This window comes from Papilio polytes, unplaced genomic scaffold (assembly GCF_000836215.1).
Source record: "Papilio polytes unplaced genomic scaffold, Ppol_1.0 DF822067.1, whole genome shotgun sequence".
NCBI lineage: Eukaryota > Metazoa > Arthropoda > Insecta > Lepidoptera > Papilionidae > Papilio > Papilio polytes.
In genome coordinates, this window is record NW_013527137.1 from 1542751 (window position 1) to 1559263 (window position 16513).

At 31.7% G+C, this 16513-nt stretch overlaps 1 protein-coding gene across 1 annotated transcript in view; it reads right to left on the reverse strand.

Annotated features, from left to right (window-relative positions):
- The window catches only part of LOC106106819, a 53522-nt gene that overhangs the window by 1337 nt on the left and 35672 nt on the right, over positions 1–16513 (reverse strand). The window contains exons 3-4 of the mRNA XM_013287477.1: positions 11425–11484; positions 8–495 (exon numbers count right to left, since the gene is read on the reverse strand). Coding sequence (XP_013142931.1) covers positions 8–485 — 478 coding nt within the window. The 5' untranslated portion in view covers positions 486–495; positions 11425–11484. The remainder of the gene's footprint in view (positions 1–7; positions 496–11424; positions 11485–16513) is intronic.

Below are 16513 nucleotides of genomic sequence, written 5' to 3' on the forward strand. Positions count from 1 at the left end.
CCCAAACCGGGAACAAACATGTAAGGGGTAGGGGGCAATCTAATATAGAAAATAGGCGAATTATCGTACTGAAGAGAGTTCAAGTTATCGTTCTGGTAGAGGTTTCCATTGCCATTCTTCTTTTTGTTTTGCTGTCTCCGAGTAGATGGGATAGTTCTGGAAAGATCTTCGCCGCTGAAATTATCGTCATTGACTGCGAAAGTGACGTCATCATCATCATCGTCCGCGTAATCTAAGCCAGAAGACATATAAGGTGGAAAATAGCCGAATAGGTTAAGTGCTTTATTCCTTCTATGCGTTGGTTCTGGAGCGCTGGTAGTTATATCTTCTTTGTATTTCTCTTCTAACTTGCTTTGACGGATGGGTGCTTCAGGTGTGTCTTCTGTTGGCAGTGCAGCAGCACGGGACCTTCTTCTGGGCGCGGTTTGTCCGGGGCATACCACCGCCAGTATTAATAGGCCAAAGAAAAAAGTGGACTTCACCATCTTGCTGATTCTGAAAAGAGTAAACGATTTTATATTAATATTACGATCTGTTTAACAACCGAAATTAAGAAATACATAATTCTATGATATTAAATGTAATGCCCATTGAGGGTATTGAACTCTTTTTCATAAAAAAAAAAATAAAAAAACTTATGATGTCCGATTTGTGCTTATTGATTTATAAAAACGATTGAGTATCAATAAAAATGGTGATCATTTCACAGACTTCCGATGCTAATAAACCGGTCACTCTAGTATAAGCGTCCATATACTTCATAACAAGCGAAGCGTTCTTAATTATAACGATTAAAAAATTATTGAGGTAGCAATGTTATAAAATACGAGAAGATGCTCGAATTAATTATCAAAGCGCCATACTCCTAGGTAACAATTATTTATGTAATTATAATTAAAATTGTTTTGTTATTACGGTAATATTTAACCTTGATGTTTTAGGTGTTATATTTGTTTGATTACTGGGAATTTTAACTAAAGTGACTTGTATTGCCACATAGAGCAGATCGTGTAAAAGTCGGGTCATTGCACCTTTATACTGAAGTGTTAACATTCATCTAAACGTATATAACTAGTGAAAAATAATGCACTATTATTATCTCATACTTTTGATTATAACACATTATAATAATAACAAATTAAAGATCAAGATCCATTGAATCGAAATGATTGGGGCCTTATTCATTATGATCCGATTTAAAAAGCAATAAAATCAAAGCTCGTTTATTACCTGTTTATATTAAGTAACGTTATACGAGTTACCACATCTTAAAGCTGGCTATACACGATTAAAATGAATTAAATTTAATCCGGATATTAATATTTCTATTATTTTTTAGTTGATAAAAAACTTTAGATAATATAGGTTAGGTAAAAATAATTTAGCTCAGTTTTAAGACAATATTAAATAATAATTACTTCTTGAATTTAAAAAAAAAAACCTCAAAAACTATTCTGTTTTTGAATTCACATTTTCGCTTATTTTATTTAAAAAATCTGCTCCTAACTTAATCGTTATTTTAAAAAAAATATTTTTTAAATTCTCTCGTAGCTCAAAAACATATCATTTACAAAAAAACAACTACAATCTTTACTGTTCTTAATTTGGTCATGATAGTCGTGTTGACCGTTATTTGTAATTTTCGTAGCGTGTAATTTTCATATTATTTAAATTTAATGTGGCTTGCATTAGACAGTTAAGAAGGTAATTGTAACTTTATACAGTATCTTTACTGGCGTCGAAAAAACTTAATGACTATCGGCTTTAAATAGTTTTAACTCAACACCTAATGTTTTTTATTAATAAAAGGTACAATTTATTGATATTAACTAGACTAAAAGAAACTTTGTGTATGTTACTTTGTAAAGCATATTCGAATTGCCATTCAAAGTAGGTTTTTCATTTGCAAATAATTAAACAAGCTCCTGTAATCAATTTATGCATAATTGATTGACTTACCATTCCTGACGGACACATTTATCTATACGCAAACATTACTGGCTGATGACAAAAAGTATGAATAAAAAAAGATAAACGAAAAGTTAATGTCCTCTTGAAACGCCAAGCGAAGTGAGCTGTATTTCCGACCTCAATTATACTTTTTGCGAATTCTCTCGCATTGCATTAATGATCACAGATTCATATGTCATTTTTTTGTAACCATTATTAAAATATTTATCGTAGATTATGAAAGAAAATTGTCCGAGTCAGAAATATCTTTGTTTTTTATCTGTGCAAATTTAAGCTTTGTATTTATTCTGTACAGTCTTCTGTAAATATTTAGGTCGAGTTATTTTCGGCTTGGTGAAGTTATATGAGATATTTAATACCGTTTTTTAAGCAATATTTTGACTACAATATGATACAATCTAATTATTAAAAACATACGTATAAATCCATTATAAATGTTTAAATTCTGAACCCCTCTATCTTAAAAATTAATAGAGTAACTATATTTTTAGAAACCATATAGTTTAATCTTCTATCTCTTCAAAAATTCAAAATAATAAGTTTTTTTAATCTTTATTTTATTAAAGAAATGCAACAAACAAAACTCTTTTGTGTATGGACCTATAAAATTTATATCCCTTAAACACTAACAAAACGTTATCAGCGGAATATTTAAGTGTATAGTAATACTTTATCTATTAGTTTAACGTCATAAATCTTTTCGCCAACAGTAACAAACCGTTTGCGATCGAAGGCGACAACGCATTACGGTGCATTGCCAGCAATTTGTCCGCACGGAGAAAGTCTCGGCCACACACGTTCACAAAACTATAGAATTGTATTTATTATTTATGCATGTTTCGTTTCACGTAATCTGTAAATTGAAGTTATTCTCTCTATTCACATTTTCCAGTTTCACTGTAACACGTAACCATAAGGTAAATGTCTGGTACATATGTACACTGTGATTCAAATTAAACTTTACAAATGTAATGAATCTTATTTAACATTAAAACAAAATTAAGTATTAAATCATTATTTAAATATAAACAATTCCCTAATACAAAAGTATTAACAACATTGATTAAGGATTAATCGTTTGAATGTGAAACAAAATTAGTCAACTAAATTTTCGTGCGTTATTCATTTATTTAAAGTTTAAAATGTTTTCTATCAGTTCATCTCATATTTAAAGTGGGCGTAATAGATTAGGAGGCATTAGTAAGCGCAATTGAACCTTCAGGCGCATAGATCATTCATTTTTAAGCTGTCAAAAATCAAGTGCATTACCGTACAAAAAACAATGAATAAAAAGCGTTATCACATCAATCGTGGCATCATTGCTTTTATTTATATTTCAATGTCATCAAACCCAGTGTTTTTATGACGATTAAATTGACACTGAATTCATGTACACTTAAAGTCAAAGGTAAGCGGCTAGAAAAACAATATATGTCGTGTTTATACTTATTGAATAAGTAAACTAATTTAATAAGACGCGTTCTAGTAACAACTATTTTTTTTTCATTGTGAACAACAGTTTTTGAGTATTTTTTTTGTGTACTTTAAAAAGTTTTATTACAATGAAATATTTATTTTTCGACCGACTTCCTAAAAGAAAGAGGTATTCAATTCGTCTGTATATTTAGATTTTTTTTATTGTCAATTTTGTTATTTATTAGTTATGTTAGACATTCAAAATTACTAAATAATAAGCCTATTTCCTTTAGGGAACTTTAGTTATGTGTGTGGTGTGAAGACACTGGTAGTGGTAGGTATAGGAAGAGATGGATGGACTCCGTGAAAGATGACATAATCAAGGAGGGAGACGACTGAGATGACGGAAGATCTTTATGGAGGACGCAAGTGGGTTTAAGTATGAAACGAATCATTACACGTAACAAATTTCAATCTTATTTTGCGTACCATTATTTTGTCTACAAGTGTATTGTATTGATAAAGCGAGATTACGACTGGTTTGATTGACACTGGTTCTTGTAAATAGTGGTGGTCGTTTAATGAACTTGCCATGTAATGGGACGGTTCCACTAAGTGAATGCGAATAAAAACATGTTTTACAACATGTCAAGCAACTTTTAGACCAATATGGAAGTAAACTTCAATGCAGGCATATGATATAAATTATATAAGAATCGTGTTAATTTATGCATTACATGTATTAATTTACATTTATTGGATAAATAAATAATTGAATATAAATAAAAAAGAAATAATAAATTGAATGAATTAGTGTTTAAGACCGAAATAAAATAAACTTCAGAATGATTTTGAATTTTGCTCTGGATATTAATTATATATTTAATATCTATTCGCGTTTGATTAACTAGTAATCGGCTTATACAAGTTCTTAGTAATTTCAAAGCCATTCGTGAAGGACATGAGTTAACCACAAATTAAGGAAATCATAACTAACTAAAGTTATAACGACAGAATAATTCGACCACAGAAAATCTAATAAAACTTTTTTCAAGTTTTACGCCAGTCATTAGAAGTCAGTAGAATTCATTATTAGTGTGCCATAAGTAAGATATTCAAGTTTTACTTATTTTTATACACAAAGCTTAAAATAATCTACATGAAGTAAAAAGTGCAGTAAAGCAACGCGTCAAGTAACCTGTCAATTGCTACTATTAAGAAGGCATGCAACTTCATTTTTTTGCATATGACTAAGCGATTTTATGTGCGTTTTAAACGAAATACAAAAAACATTTAAATTGTGCTTTCTATGAGGATGAAAAATGTAAAATAAAATCTCTGTGTAAGCGTTCCTAAACAATTAGTTGCACTGTTCTGGTATTTCGCGTACAAATAGAGATGTCGATGACCTCAGTGCAGTTAAAACGCGCTAAATTTTCACTGCACCGCTAAAAAGCCTAACCGATTTCCCAACTATGCGTGAAACTCTCTATTGCGTATAAGCATATTACATTCAAGTTTAAATCTATACTATCTATACTAATATAATAAAGCGTAAACACACACTACTCCGTGTAGGATGTCAGCAATCACAGCATATTTTGGAATAATTCTTTACTAAAAAGCCTTACCCTTACGACACACTTTAAGCTACATATTTTTGTACTATTAAACTTAGGGGGTAAATGAATTGGAAAAAATCTTCATGTGGGAGAGGGACCATAAACTACAAGCTGCCAACATTAAGGAAGCAAAGTTATTATGGTAACAGTAATTTTGACATTTGTAATTGAGAATTTGACAATTGTAAACTATAAAATAAAATTTTATAATTATATGCGGATGAAGCCGTATGGGAACAGCTAGTATTATTTTAAAGTACATAGAAGAAATAAACAATATTCATTCTTGAAGGGATAAAATGATATTAAGTATAAATGCTTACAGACCTGTCTTTAGGATTGTAATCACTTGGGAATTAGCGCAAAATGGTCTCCTATAAGCCTTTTATTTTATTTAAATCCTAAGGACTTCAGTAACAGATAACTAAATGTAAATCGATCGACCATAACACATCCTGTGAATAGAACTTCAAAGGATTTAAATCTAAGCTCATGACATTATTTTTTTTTATAAATGCATCTAATACAGGATGTTTCAACGCTACGAATGTTAAATAGTTAATTCAATATGAAAGATGAGATAACATTTCCTCACAACGTAATGGTCGGATGGAATGTGAATGACATTTTTAATCTACTTTCACTATGGTTCGTGGACATGAAAGGAAAAGATCCTACGTAATGACGTCATCAAGACACCGACAATCGAACCGCAGTTGGACCTCGTTAAGTTTCTTATAAGATACGTATCGCAAGTGAATATCACTAATGATTGTTATTAATGTTTTATGACAAAACCGACGATTACTTGGTATGACCATAGAAGTGTAACTCTTGATAGAGGGGACAAATGGATGAGTTTTCTATGATTCCAATACTCAAACATTAAATTGAAAAGGATAAGAAATCATGCTACTTACAGCAAAATTAATATACTATTTTAAATCATATTTTGAGCAACAGTATTATATATTCCGACACCGACATTAAAGTAATAATAATTGTACAATATAGGCTTACATATTCAAGGAATTATTTCGTTACTTATACTGTTTTTATGAGAATATTTTGTTTTTAGTGTATTTTGTTTGCAAGTTGGTTTTTTAAAATATATTTCTAGTTTTATTTCATTGATAATCGGGCCCAACGTTTATGGTAAGATGCAACTATAAAAATATGTTCAATGTAACCAGTTTGTAATTACAAAACAAATATTTGAAAAATTACTGTTTTTTTTTAATAAATGCCCTGTTACGATATTATAATAAACACGGAGAGTCTAGATTGCGTTTGCTAATTCCATTCATCATTATTCAAATGAGCCATTCCAAAGTGGCTCATTTTAATACTAAGACGATATTTTGTGACTCCTACTAGTACCTAATGAACTGACTTATTTCCTTTATAAGGTAATATGTATCACAGTTTACTAAGCTTTGCATGATATACACTTTCCCTCATAATTCAGGCAACGCCTGATAGACTGGTTTTAGAATTCAAAGGAAAGATTATTGCATTTTCCAATGAATATAATTATTTAGAAATTAACATGATTTACATGTAATATAAATTAACAATGAGGTATTTCAGAATAGTATTAAGAATACATATTAATTTCTTTCATCTATACTATCTATACTATTATAATAAAGCGTAAACACACACTTCTTTGTTGCCTAAGATGTCAGCAGTTAAAGCATATTTTTTAATAATTCTGTTTTTAATAAAAAGCCTTACATTTACGTCATGCTTTAGGCTATATATTTTAACGCCATTAAACCTAGGGGTAAATATTTTGGATAAGAAGCCTAATGTGGGCAAGAGACCATAAGTTACTACCAACATCAAGGAAGCAAGATTGCCGAGGTTTGTCATGTCATGTCATTTTGACATTTGCAATTGATAATTTGACACATGTTAACAATAAAATATTTTTTTTATAATTTCATGCGGATGAAGTCGCACGGGGACAGCTAGTTTATTATAAGAGACAATTGATCGTCGATAAGACTGATATGCTCCTAGACGCATGGATATCAGCAATATCAGATGTTTATCACTAACCGTGGACCGCTGGAGAATTCAAACAAAATAGAGTACAGTAAACCCTCCTATAATGCGGTTGATGGTTCTGTTTTATAGTAATCCTCCGTATTACACGTTTTATAACAGAGCAGTGTCATAGATCTCGTTAAAAGGTTCTTTTAAAAATTGTTGTCAATTTCCGCGTTATAGGAAGTCATTTTCGCGTTATACGTGGGTACCAAAAACGCGTTATTAGAAAGTGCGTTGCAGGGACTTTACTGTAGAATTAGAAACAGGTTTAAAAAAGAATACACATACATTTTAACGGTAAAAACAGATTTACGTATAGTTAAAGTTTAAAAATGAATAGTTTAAATCTATGACCGGTGCGGTACTCTAGTTGGCATACCATAAACAAGTAGGCATCATATTTCTCGACCGCAAACTATCCATTTATGCAGTCGAAGGCTTTCCCTCTGACTGACCATTGACCACCAAACCATTAGTGTGCGGTTCGGTCAAATTTCGCCGGAGACAATAACAGTTTAGACTTTTTAGTTGTGCTTAGTTGTATGTGTACAGTCGCCTTCATTCACGGTTAACAAGTAACAGAAAAATTGCTCCACATAATGTACTGAATTTTAATTCCTACACTTTTGTAAACAAATGAAAGTCTAAATGTCAACTATTTGCTCTGTACTGACTATTGCATAGTGTTTAATATTTCGACATTGATTTCGAATTGATTGCCGTATTTATTGTAATAATAAACCTCCAATGAATATGACTGTACCTTTACAGTATGGCGTTTGTGTCCTCTATTATAATAATGCATTAGACATCCTGTGGGAAGTTTGCCTTGTTAAACAAGTCTAACAAGCAGCGCTTGCCGATAGATTTTCCATAAAAAATATTCTGGAATTTCATGATTGTTAAGAATATATAGCAAGATATACATTCAAGCTTGTTAGCCAAAGACGGTAAGAAGCTTGTTATTAAATATTCTGTTCTAAATATAAATTACTAGCTTTCACCCGCGACTCCACGAGAGTTTAAAGAAAACAAAATAAGTAACAAAAGTACGCGTATTCTTTCTATGCTCTTCATTTCTTCCAAATTTAGTCCTAATCCCTTCAACCGTTTAGGCAGTGAACTCTAACAAATATCCATACATCTAAACTTTCGCATTTGTAATATTAGTAACGTAATATTTAGTTGTTTAACCCTAAAATATTGGCATGTTAAATAATTTACTTTATTTATTTTAACCTTTCCAACTAAAGTTTAACTAAATGCTAGGATATGTTTCACGATAAAGTCCGAATTTCGACAAAAATCGACTATTTAAAAAAAATCCATAACAATAATGTTTGTATCTAAAGTTAGATACCGTTAAAAGATCGATAAAAATCATCATGCACAATTATTGGTAAATTGTTTCTGGCCTCGTTTTCGGTCAATTGACTTGTTTATAATCCATCGCGATATTAACACATGAATTGAAATGCAGACCGCATACCACGCGGTCAATGGATTGTGTGCTAATCAGTTTATTTGGTGTCAACATATCTTGTTACATGAATTACCTTATATATCAACGTACCTTGTTTAACTTTTTTGTCACTCGCGACTTTATTAAAAAAATGAACTGTACTGTAGTTTGTAACAAAAAAAAATTACAATCTAGAAGCCTTAGTTTTTATTATTACAGAAGAAGACACTGAAAACCATATGTAAAATTATTAGGTAACGAATCTCCATTGTTTCGTATGTAACACCTGTTTCTACATTAAGGAAGTCTACGTTCAGTGTTAAAACTATCTCTTTTATTTAAAACGATAAACGTAATTTACTGCTGGCTAATAGCTTGCAATTAGCATTATTGCCGATAAGTTAGGGCTGTACAAAATAAATAATACAAGAGCAACAACCGTAATGATAAATATGAAGAGGCAGCCCTAATGGTGTATTCAATTATTCATTTGTACCGTGCGTTTGTTATAATAATTGAAATTGATTGCAGTGCAAATTATACGTGTTTATTTTAATAAATGTAAAACCATTTATAATTGTCATTCGTCATTTTTATTACTAAACTCGCTGTTGTCCGCGACTTCGTTCACGCACTATTAAGATAAAAAGTAGCCTATAATATGCCCGTCTATGTCAGATTCCCTTCAGTGAAAGTCCGGTCGTAATCGGCCCAGCCGTTTCAGAGATTACCCGGAACAAACGCGGTTTTTTTTTTATAACATAAGGTGGCAAACTAGCAAGCGGTCACCTGAATCCACCAAAATGGCGAAGCGACCGCTGCCCATAGACGTCCGCAATTGCAGATGCGTTGCCTACCCTTATACGACGGAAGAGGAGACGCACAAAAAGAGGATATTTCCCCTTCCTATGCATCTCCTCCACCGTCAAATCCACTTCCCCTTCCCATCCTCTCCTTATAAGAAAAGGGTGGTAAAGACAAAGGGACTTAAATTAGGCCTCCGGCACCACACTCATCAGACGAAACACGGAATTGCTTCCATTTCACGCCTGTCTTCTGTGTGGTCGTGGTATTACACCGGGCGTGCCGGCCCATTCGTGCTAAGATGTTAAAGCGGACACTACCACTTGCCTACAGACAGACAGACAGACAGACAGACAAAAAACTTTAAATATAATTTTCGTTATCAGCAACTACAAATACATCATATGGCAAATACATCACCTTTCCGAAATTTCGAATTTTTCTTATGATACCAAAATTTCGGACATACGAACAGACACTCCAATTTTATTATACGTATATATTTAGGTGTGTAACTTAATTAAATTACAGCATGTTAAAAACAAACAAATAGAGATTAGTATTCTGATTAATTTAGATTTATTGATTATTTTAGATAATGTATGGATTTCGGTCAAAGCATTCTTACGTGAATTAAAATCACTGTTGTATAATAGATTTTTATATTATATCACTAATTAATGTGAAAGGAATGCAAAAGTGACTTAAATAATGTTCCCAATTTGTTCTATACTAACATTATAATGAGGAAACACTTATATTTTTGTATGTATTTGGTTCACGTAAAAACTATAAAGCTTATTTAAAAAATTCTTACGCTATTAAAAAGGTAATCTATAAATATAGAGGCTATGTTTTAATATTCATTAGTTTCACGTAAACGACGAAGTCTCAAGCAATAGTGACTATTTAATATAAGTGTCCAGAGATATTTTACTATAAAAGCAGATACTTATTTGGATAAAAAAAAAATATACCAGTAAATACAATCACAATTCCCCTATCTTATCATACTCCCGTAGGGTCGGCACATCAAGTTTTCGTCCTCCAAGTAACTCTATCATCCGCCATCTTAGTCATCACTTCGTTGATAATGTCACTTTTAACGCAATGCATTCATTTCTTTCTAGATTTATCTATACCGGTGTACCTCCACACTTATACTTCAAAATCACCAATAAAATACAAAATTAACCAACAAAACTACAAACAGAATGCATCATATTCTAACCTAAATCACACGCATCACTGGTTGCATAACCACCACTCTGTTAAGGAATCCTAACTAATTATGTTGCAAATTGATAGATAGTAATAGATATGTCGTTGAACATGTACGCACTAGATATGTGACTCCGATCGCCGCTGACCTGAGACTTACAATTATCAATAAATACAGGAATAGAAAATTCAATTGATATTCAAACACTAACATGAGAAAGGCTAGATTTATTTGCAAATACACGTTGAGTTAGTATTAAATCCAACCGATTACTATGTAAATATTTCGTTCATCGGAAAAAATAATAATTTGGTGAATTGATTTTAAATATTTTAGATATAATATTATGTAAATTATTATATTATACTACACAGTTATGTATAAGAGGCATATGTAATAAATAAAGGAACATATAGCCAATAAATAATCTTCAGTTTTCGGCTTTACTAATAAAATAATACTTATAGAAATAATAAACATGCTTTATTAAATTTGAGTTCAAAAGGTGATATTTTCTATATTGAATTCCGCACAGGTCAAACTTATTTTAACACTAGCTTTTGCCCGCGACTCCGTCCGCGTGGAATTTAAAAAAACGAAAGCCTATGTGTTCTTCCAAACTATCTATATCTGTGCCAAATTTCATCGAGATCAGTTCAGCCGTTTAGGCTACAAACTCTAACAAAAATACATCCGTCCATCTAAACTTTCGCATATTCAAAGCTAGTATAATGTCAGATTGTTTCAACGGCATATACAGGTTAGATGTAGAAACGTACTGCCAAACAAAGCTCTTGCTACATTATGATAAAATACAATGAAGGTTAATTAATTAAGAAAAAATATTAAAAAAATAATGAAATTCCACTTACATCTTAATTTAATAACGGTGGCTGAAACAGCTCGGACTATGGACTGGTTCTACAATGCACCTGTAAAAAAACGTTGCCGTTAGTGTTCAGTTGTGACAGGAAATACCACACGAGGCTTTCCTACTATCCGCATAGTGCTGGGAAAAAGCGACTAGTTGTTCAATACTAATTGTTTTATCAGAAACTGGGGAAACTAAAGCTTATCATTAAGACAATATCACATTTGATAAGTCTAAAGTAATGTAAAAATTAATAGTTTTATTTTCGAACTGAGGAGTAATACTGGCATACTGGTTTTCTGAAATGTCAATTTCAAACTCAAGTTACGTAGTTTGGAAACGCATTTTATGAACTTATCGAACCAAAATCACAAACAAAGAGTTAAATGTAGTTGGGAAGCCGACAATAAATCAGATTTTCTTAAGTAATCGTGTTTAGATAATTTTTCTTCGAGTATAAAATAACTTTATTTTAACAATAGTAAATGTTTATTTATGAGCAGGTCACAAACTAGTTAGATACGTGAGGACAAAAATTTTACTTCTATAAAAGAAATAAAAATATACATAAGTTTATATGACATTAGCTGTTGCTCGCGATTTTGCCCACGTCGAGTTAAAAAAATAAGAAAATCATAGCATACGTTACTCAGTGATAACATGGCTTTTTATGGTGCAAGAATTTTTGAAAATACATACAAAAATACAAATTTTTCCTCGTCATAATATTAGTACAGACAAAATAGAAAAAATATATACTAAGTATTCTTAGTATCAGATAAGCTCAGCTACTTTACTTAACTGATGCTTAGAGCTTAGAGATGAGTAACAGAGGTGAATAACCTGTTAGCGTTTAACCAAAATAATCACCGTAAACAGTTATGCAGTGTTTATTCGCGGGTTATTGATTAGTTACATTTATTAGTCGACACAAAAAGAGAATTCAAATGTCTCGACTGTGATGAATACGAGAGATTATTCAAACACTATCTGGGTTTTAACTTAATATGATATATGTATTTCTAAACGATTTATTCAACGACTTGTTGACAGTAAGCTTTCCGGATTATTAAGTTCATGAACCGTACATGTAAATGTTACTGCCTTAGAGCGCACACCCACCTTTAACTACATTATCGCATAACTGTTTAGTCGCGCTTTCAATTCTATGAGCCTATAAGGTGGGCACACGAGTCGATTTTTAGTTGTGCAACTAAACAGTTGAGTGGGCGATACAATCGACAATCGCACACGTTCTGCGATAGTTAACTTAGAATTTAACAACTACTTGTGACTTTTGTAATGTTTTTACAAGGATTTCTATTTTAATATAGAGCTTTTCTGTGAAATGATACGGTGAAGAATGCTCATTAAAATTACAGACCGTATAAAAATAGTGGCATTTTTATTAAAATTGACCTCTAGTCGTGACAATTTAAGTTAAATAGGTGAAGCTATGTTAGCATATCTATCCAAGATTTTTGTATTATTGTGTTAAGTCTTTTTACTTGTTGTTAATGTTTATTTACCGTAATTAATGAAAAAATGTCCTTCGCATTTTGTGTGCCAAAAACATAGTCCAGTTAGTTTTACAGGAATATATTAAAATTCCACAGTGGCAAATAAATTAGCGCTATTAGTATGAATAATCGTTATTGTCTGCGCACGCGTCGGTATTTTTGGGTGCGTATCAAGAGACCGTATATTTATTTGCATAACAATACGTCTATAATAAATTTGATTCGCTTTTACTGTAAACAAACATTATAAAATTAGCTACAGATTTTATTCACTTATTTTAATTGCTTGTAGATGATAATGATGGGTGATGTAACCTGTACATATCGACAAAGGAAATACAAAGATATGTGTAAAGTTAATCCGCGTTGGACCAGCCTGGTTGACTATGATCCAGTCCTCTCTAACTTAGGGTAGGCTCCGAGGTCCTCAGTAGGGACATATAGTGAGCTGGTGATAATGACGATGATGTCATCTTGAATACAACGAAAATATGCATTTTAATCTTTCAAAACATAGTAATGTATCTCTATTGAAATTACACTCTGTTTCTCTCGTTCTTCTTATGTATTCGTCTGTATAAAAGTGTTATCCAAAATTGTCTTGTATTTAATCACCTTTATAATATTGTAGAAGTTATCATACTATTTCAAAAAGTGATATAGAAATATTGTACAAGCTTAAGCAATAAAAACGTACGTTTCTTTTCGTTGTAAAAAGAATACCGAATTCACAATAGACAATCCTAATTGCTATTCCACTTAGTAACTATTATTCGCTAACCTGGTTAGAGAAATACGAACGTATTTTTGGCGAAGCTAAATGATTCTATTCATCGTTAAATTATTCATTAACTACATACCGTAATGTTTACAAGTCAAGGAATCAAATTCTGTTACCACTTAGAATGGAATATCACACAGCAAAAACAGCTGTAATTTCGCACTCATACTACAAGTTCAAGAGACATTACTCCTATGGGTTGGAAATAAACGTCCTCCACTATGCGGTAATGAAAGAACTGTTTAAACTACTTCTGTCGAATTAATTCCGCGATCTTGTACAAAAGTAAGCACTTAATTAACAGGTGCTCGTTTATGATCACAGATAACGAATAATTGCCCCTCCATGGTGTTAATGACAGTTAATTCTGAAAGCTTAGCCTCGCTGTCAGATTGTAATCAATTAGAACTGACATGAACGTAGTTTTTCCTCGTGTTCATGACGGAAATCGTATTTTAATACTGTAAAACATACTTTTCTTTGCGATTTTACTGCTTTAAATGACAATTAGGTAAAACTATGACTATAAAAATGTATACGAAACGAATAATACAGTGAATTTTAGATAACTCTATGTTAACCTTTGTGCATAAAGTCAACATAAAGGTCCTTGTCATAACAAATTATAGATAAATAGATCATGATGTTTCCAATGCATTTTAGCTTAAATACATCAACCGTTTTCCCAGTGCGGATTTTTTAAAAGCAGATTAGACATGACACCATAAAATATAATCAATATAAAAAAAAATCAAGGTACCCCTATCGTTTAAACCCGTGTTTAAAGTATTTCTATTCAGTTTATATAAGGTCGGTTTCAAGATAAGCTATAACTGAGGGCAATCTGTGCGGATTTCTATTATAGAAATAAATCTCACACAATCGGAAACCGAACACCATTAGTGGTTAGTACGGGGTACAATGGTGGGTCTATCTGCCATTAAATAGGAACCGCATGTTTACCTGGCGTGCTCGTCTACAAATCAACTGCAACAAAGGGCCAACTGCAGTCTTTTATTAAAATAGTACATTTGTACAGCAATCCGACTTCATAAAACGCTGTTTAGAATTTAGAGATCAGTTTAGGTAGCATAGGAAAATAGCTCCAATTCTGGGGATTTACAACTTAAACTTTTTAGTTACTACTTTTTTTTATTTTTTTATAAGAGAAGGGGGCAAACGAGCGGCGGGAACTCAAAGGTTTTTGAATGGTAATACAATTTTCATTTATTCAATGCTTGAATTGAATTACTTTTACATGTTTATTCACATCAAATACTTTATAAATTCAACCTGAAAATGCTTTTTTTATCACGAAGTTTGGGATAATGTCAGTATCGTCATCATCCTCATCATCCTACTCCCGTGAAGTCGGCACAACAGGTTTTTGTCCTCCAAATAACTCGATAATATGTCATCTCAGTCATCACTTCCTTTTTGATCATGTCACATTTTAGGCAATCCATCCATCTCTTTCTAGGTATACCTCTACCGGTGTACCCTTCCACACTCATAATAAACGTTCTCCTCATAACATGCCCATGCCATGCTAACCTTTCACTTCTTACCTTCTCTAAAATATCATACTCATTTCGTATCTTATTCATTCGTGTTACCCCACACATCCATCTTAACATTCTCATTTCTGCCACATGTAGTCTCCTTTCATCCTTTTACTATTAAAGATTGGATTATTTAAGATTGGATATTGGGATAATGTACTTGTGAAATATAATTACATATTTAAGTACACATATATTAATGTAGCTTTCTCTTGTCTTTATATGTTAATTCATTTCCGATAGCTGTAGTTAATAAACCTAATAATAAGCGTTACTCTCGTGACGAGGAAGTTGAAAGCCGGTCTTTCTTCCTGTGCGTACGAATACTAAAAATGTACTTGCATTATAATGAATGGTTATTAATAATCTAAAGTACACAAATATCCGATTTGATTTTAATAATAATTAAATATTACTGAACATAATTAATCCATGGTTTACACGATTACAAAAATTGTAGTCGACTTGTCTAGGAGAAAAAAATTCGTGGAAACCCTTTTCTCCTACTCTTCTAAAAAAACCTCCGGAGTAATTTGTTAATTAATACACTAGGAATTTTTCCCGGAATTGGCCAGTACTCTTGTGTTTTCACTTATTTTTTTTAAATAGCAGCTGTAATTTAGACTTTGATAATAATATTTTTAGACACACAATTTACTTATCTGTTGCACTTAAGTAAATAAAAAGAAAACGTTTTCCATCATACTAATATTATAAATGCGAAAGTTTAGATGGATGGATGTTTGTTAGAGTTTGTAGCCTAAACGGGTGAACGGATTTCGATGAAATTTGGCATATTTGAATAATTGGCATATTCCATTGGAACTGGTTGTCCGGTGAGAGCTATCACAAATAGGTAAATGAACGTAAATGGATTCTCGGCAATGAAAGTGACGTTCATATTCGACTTCTTAGAAGGGGACGTAATTACAAAAAAAACTTCGTTAAATGCATACAATGATCACGAAGATGAAACACTTAACAAAAAACGCAGTATCGTATCAAAATATTCATCTGCAGAAAAAACATTTAAATGAAACACTTTATTAAATAGATGTCGTGTTTCATTTACATTTATTATTGTTTCATATCATTGTATTATTTCATTTCTTTTATTATTAATAAACGACTTTATGTATTTAATAACGTTATAATATGGATATTAAGAATTTAGCTCATTATCAAGAAGCTGAGACTGCAATGCGATGGAAACTTAAGAAGCGAGTT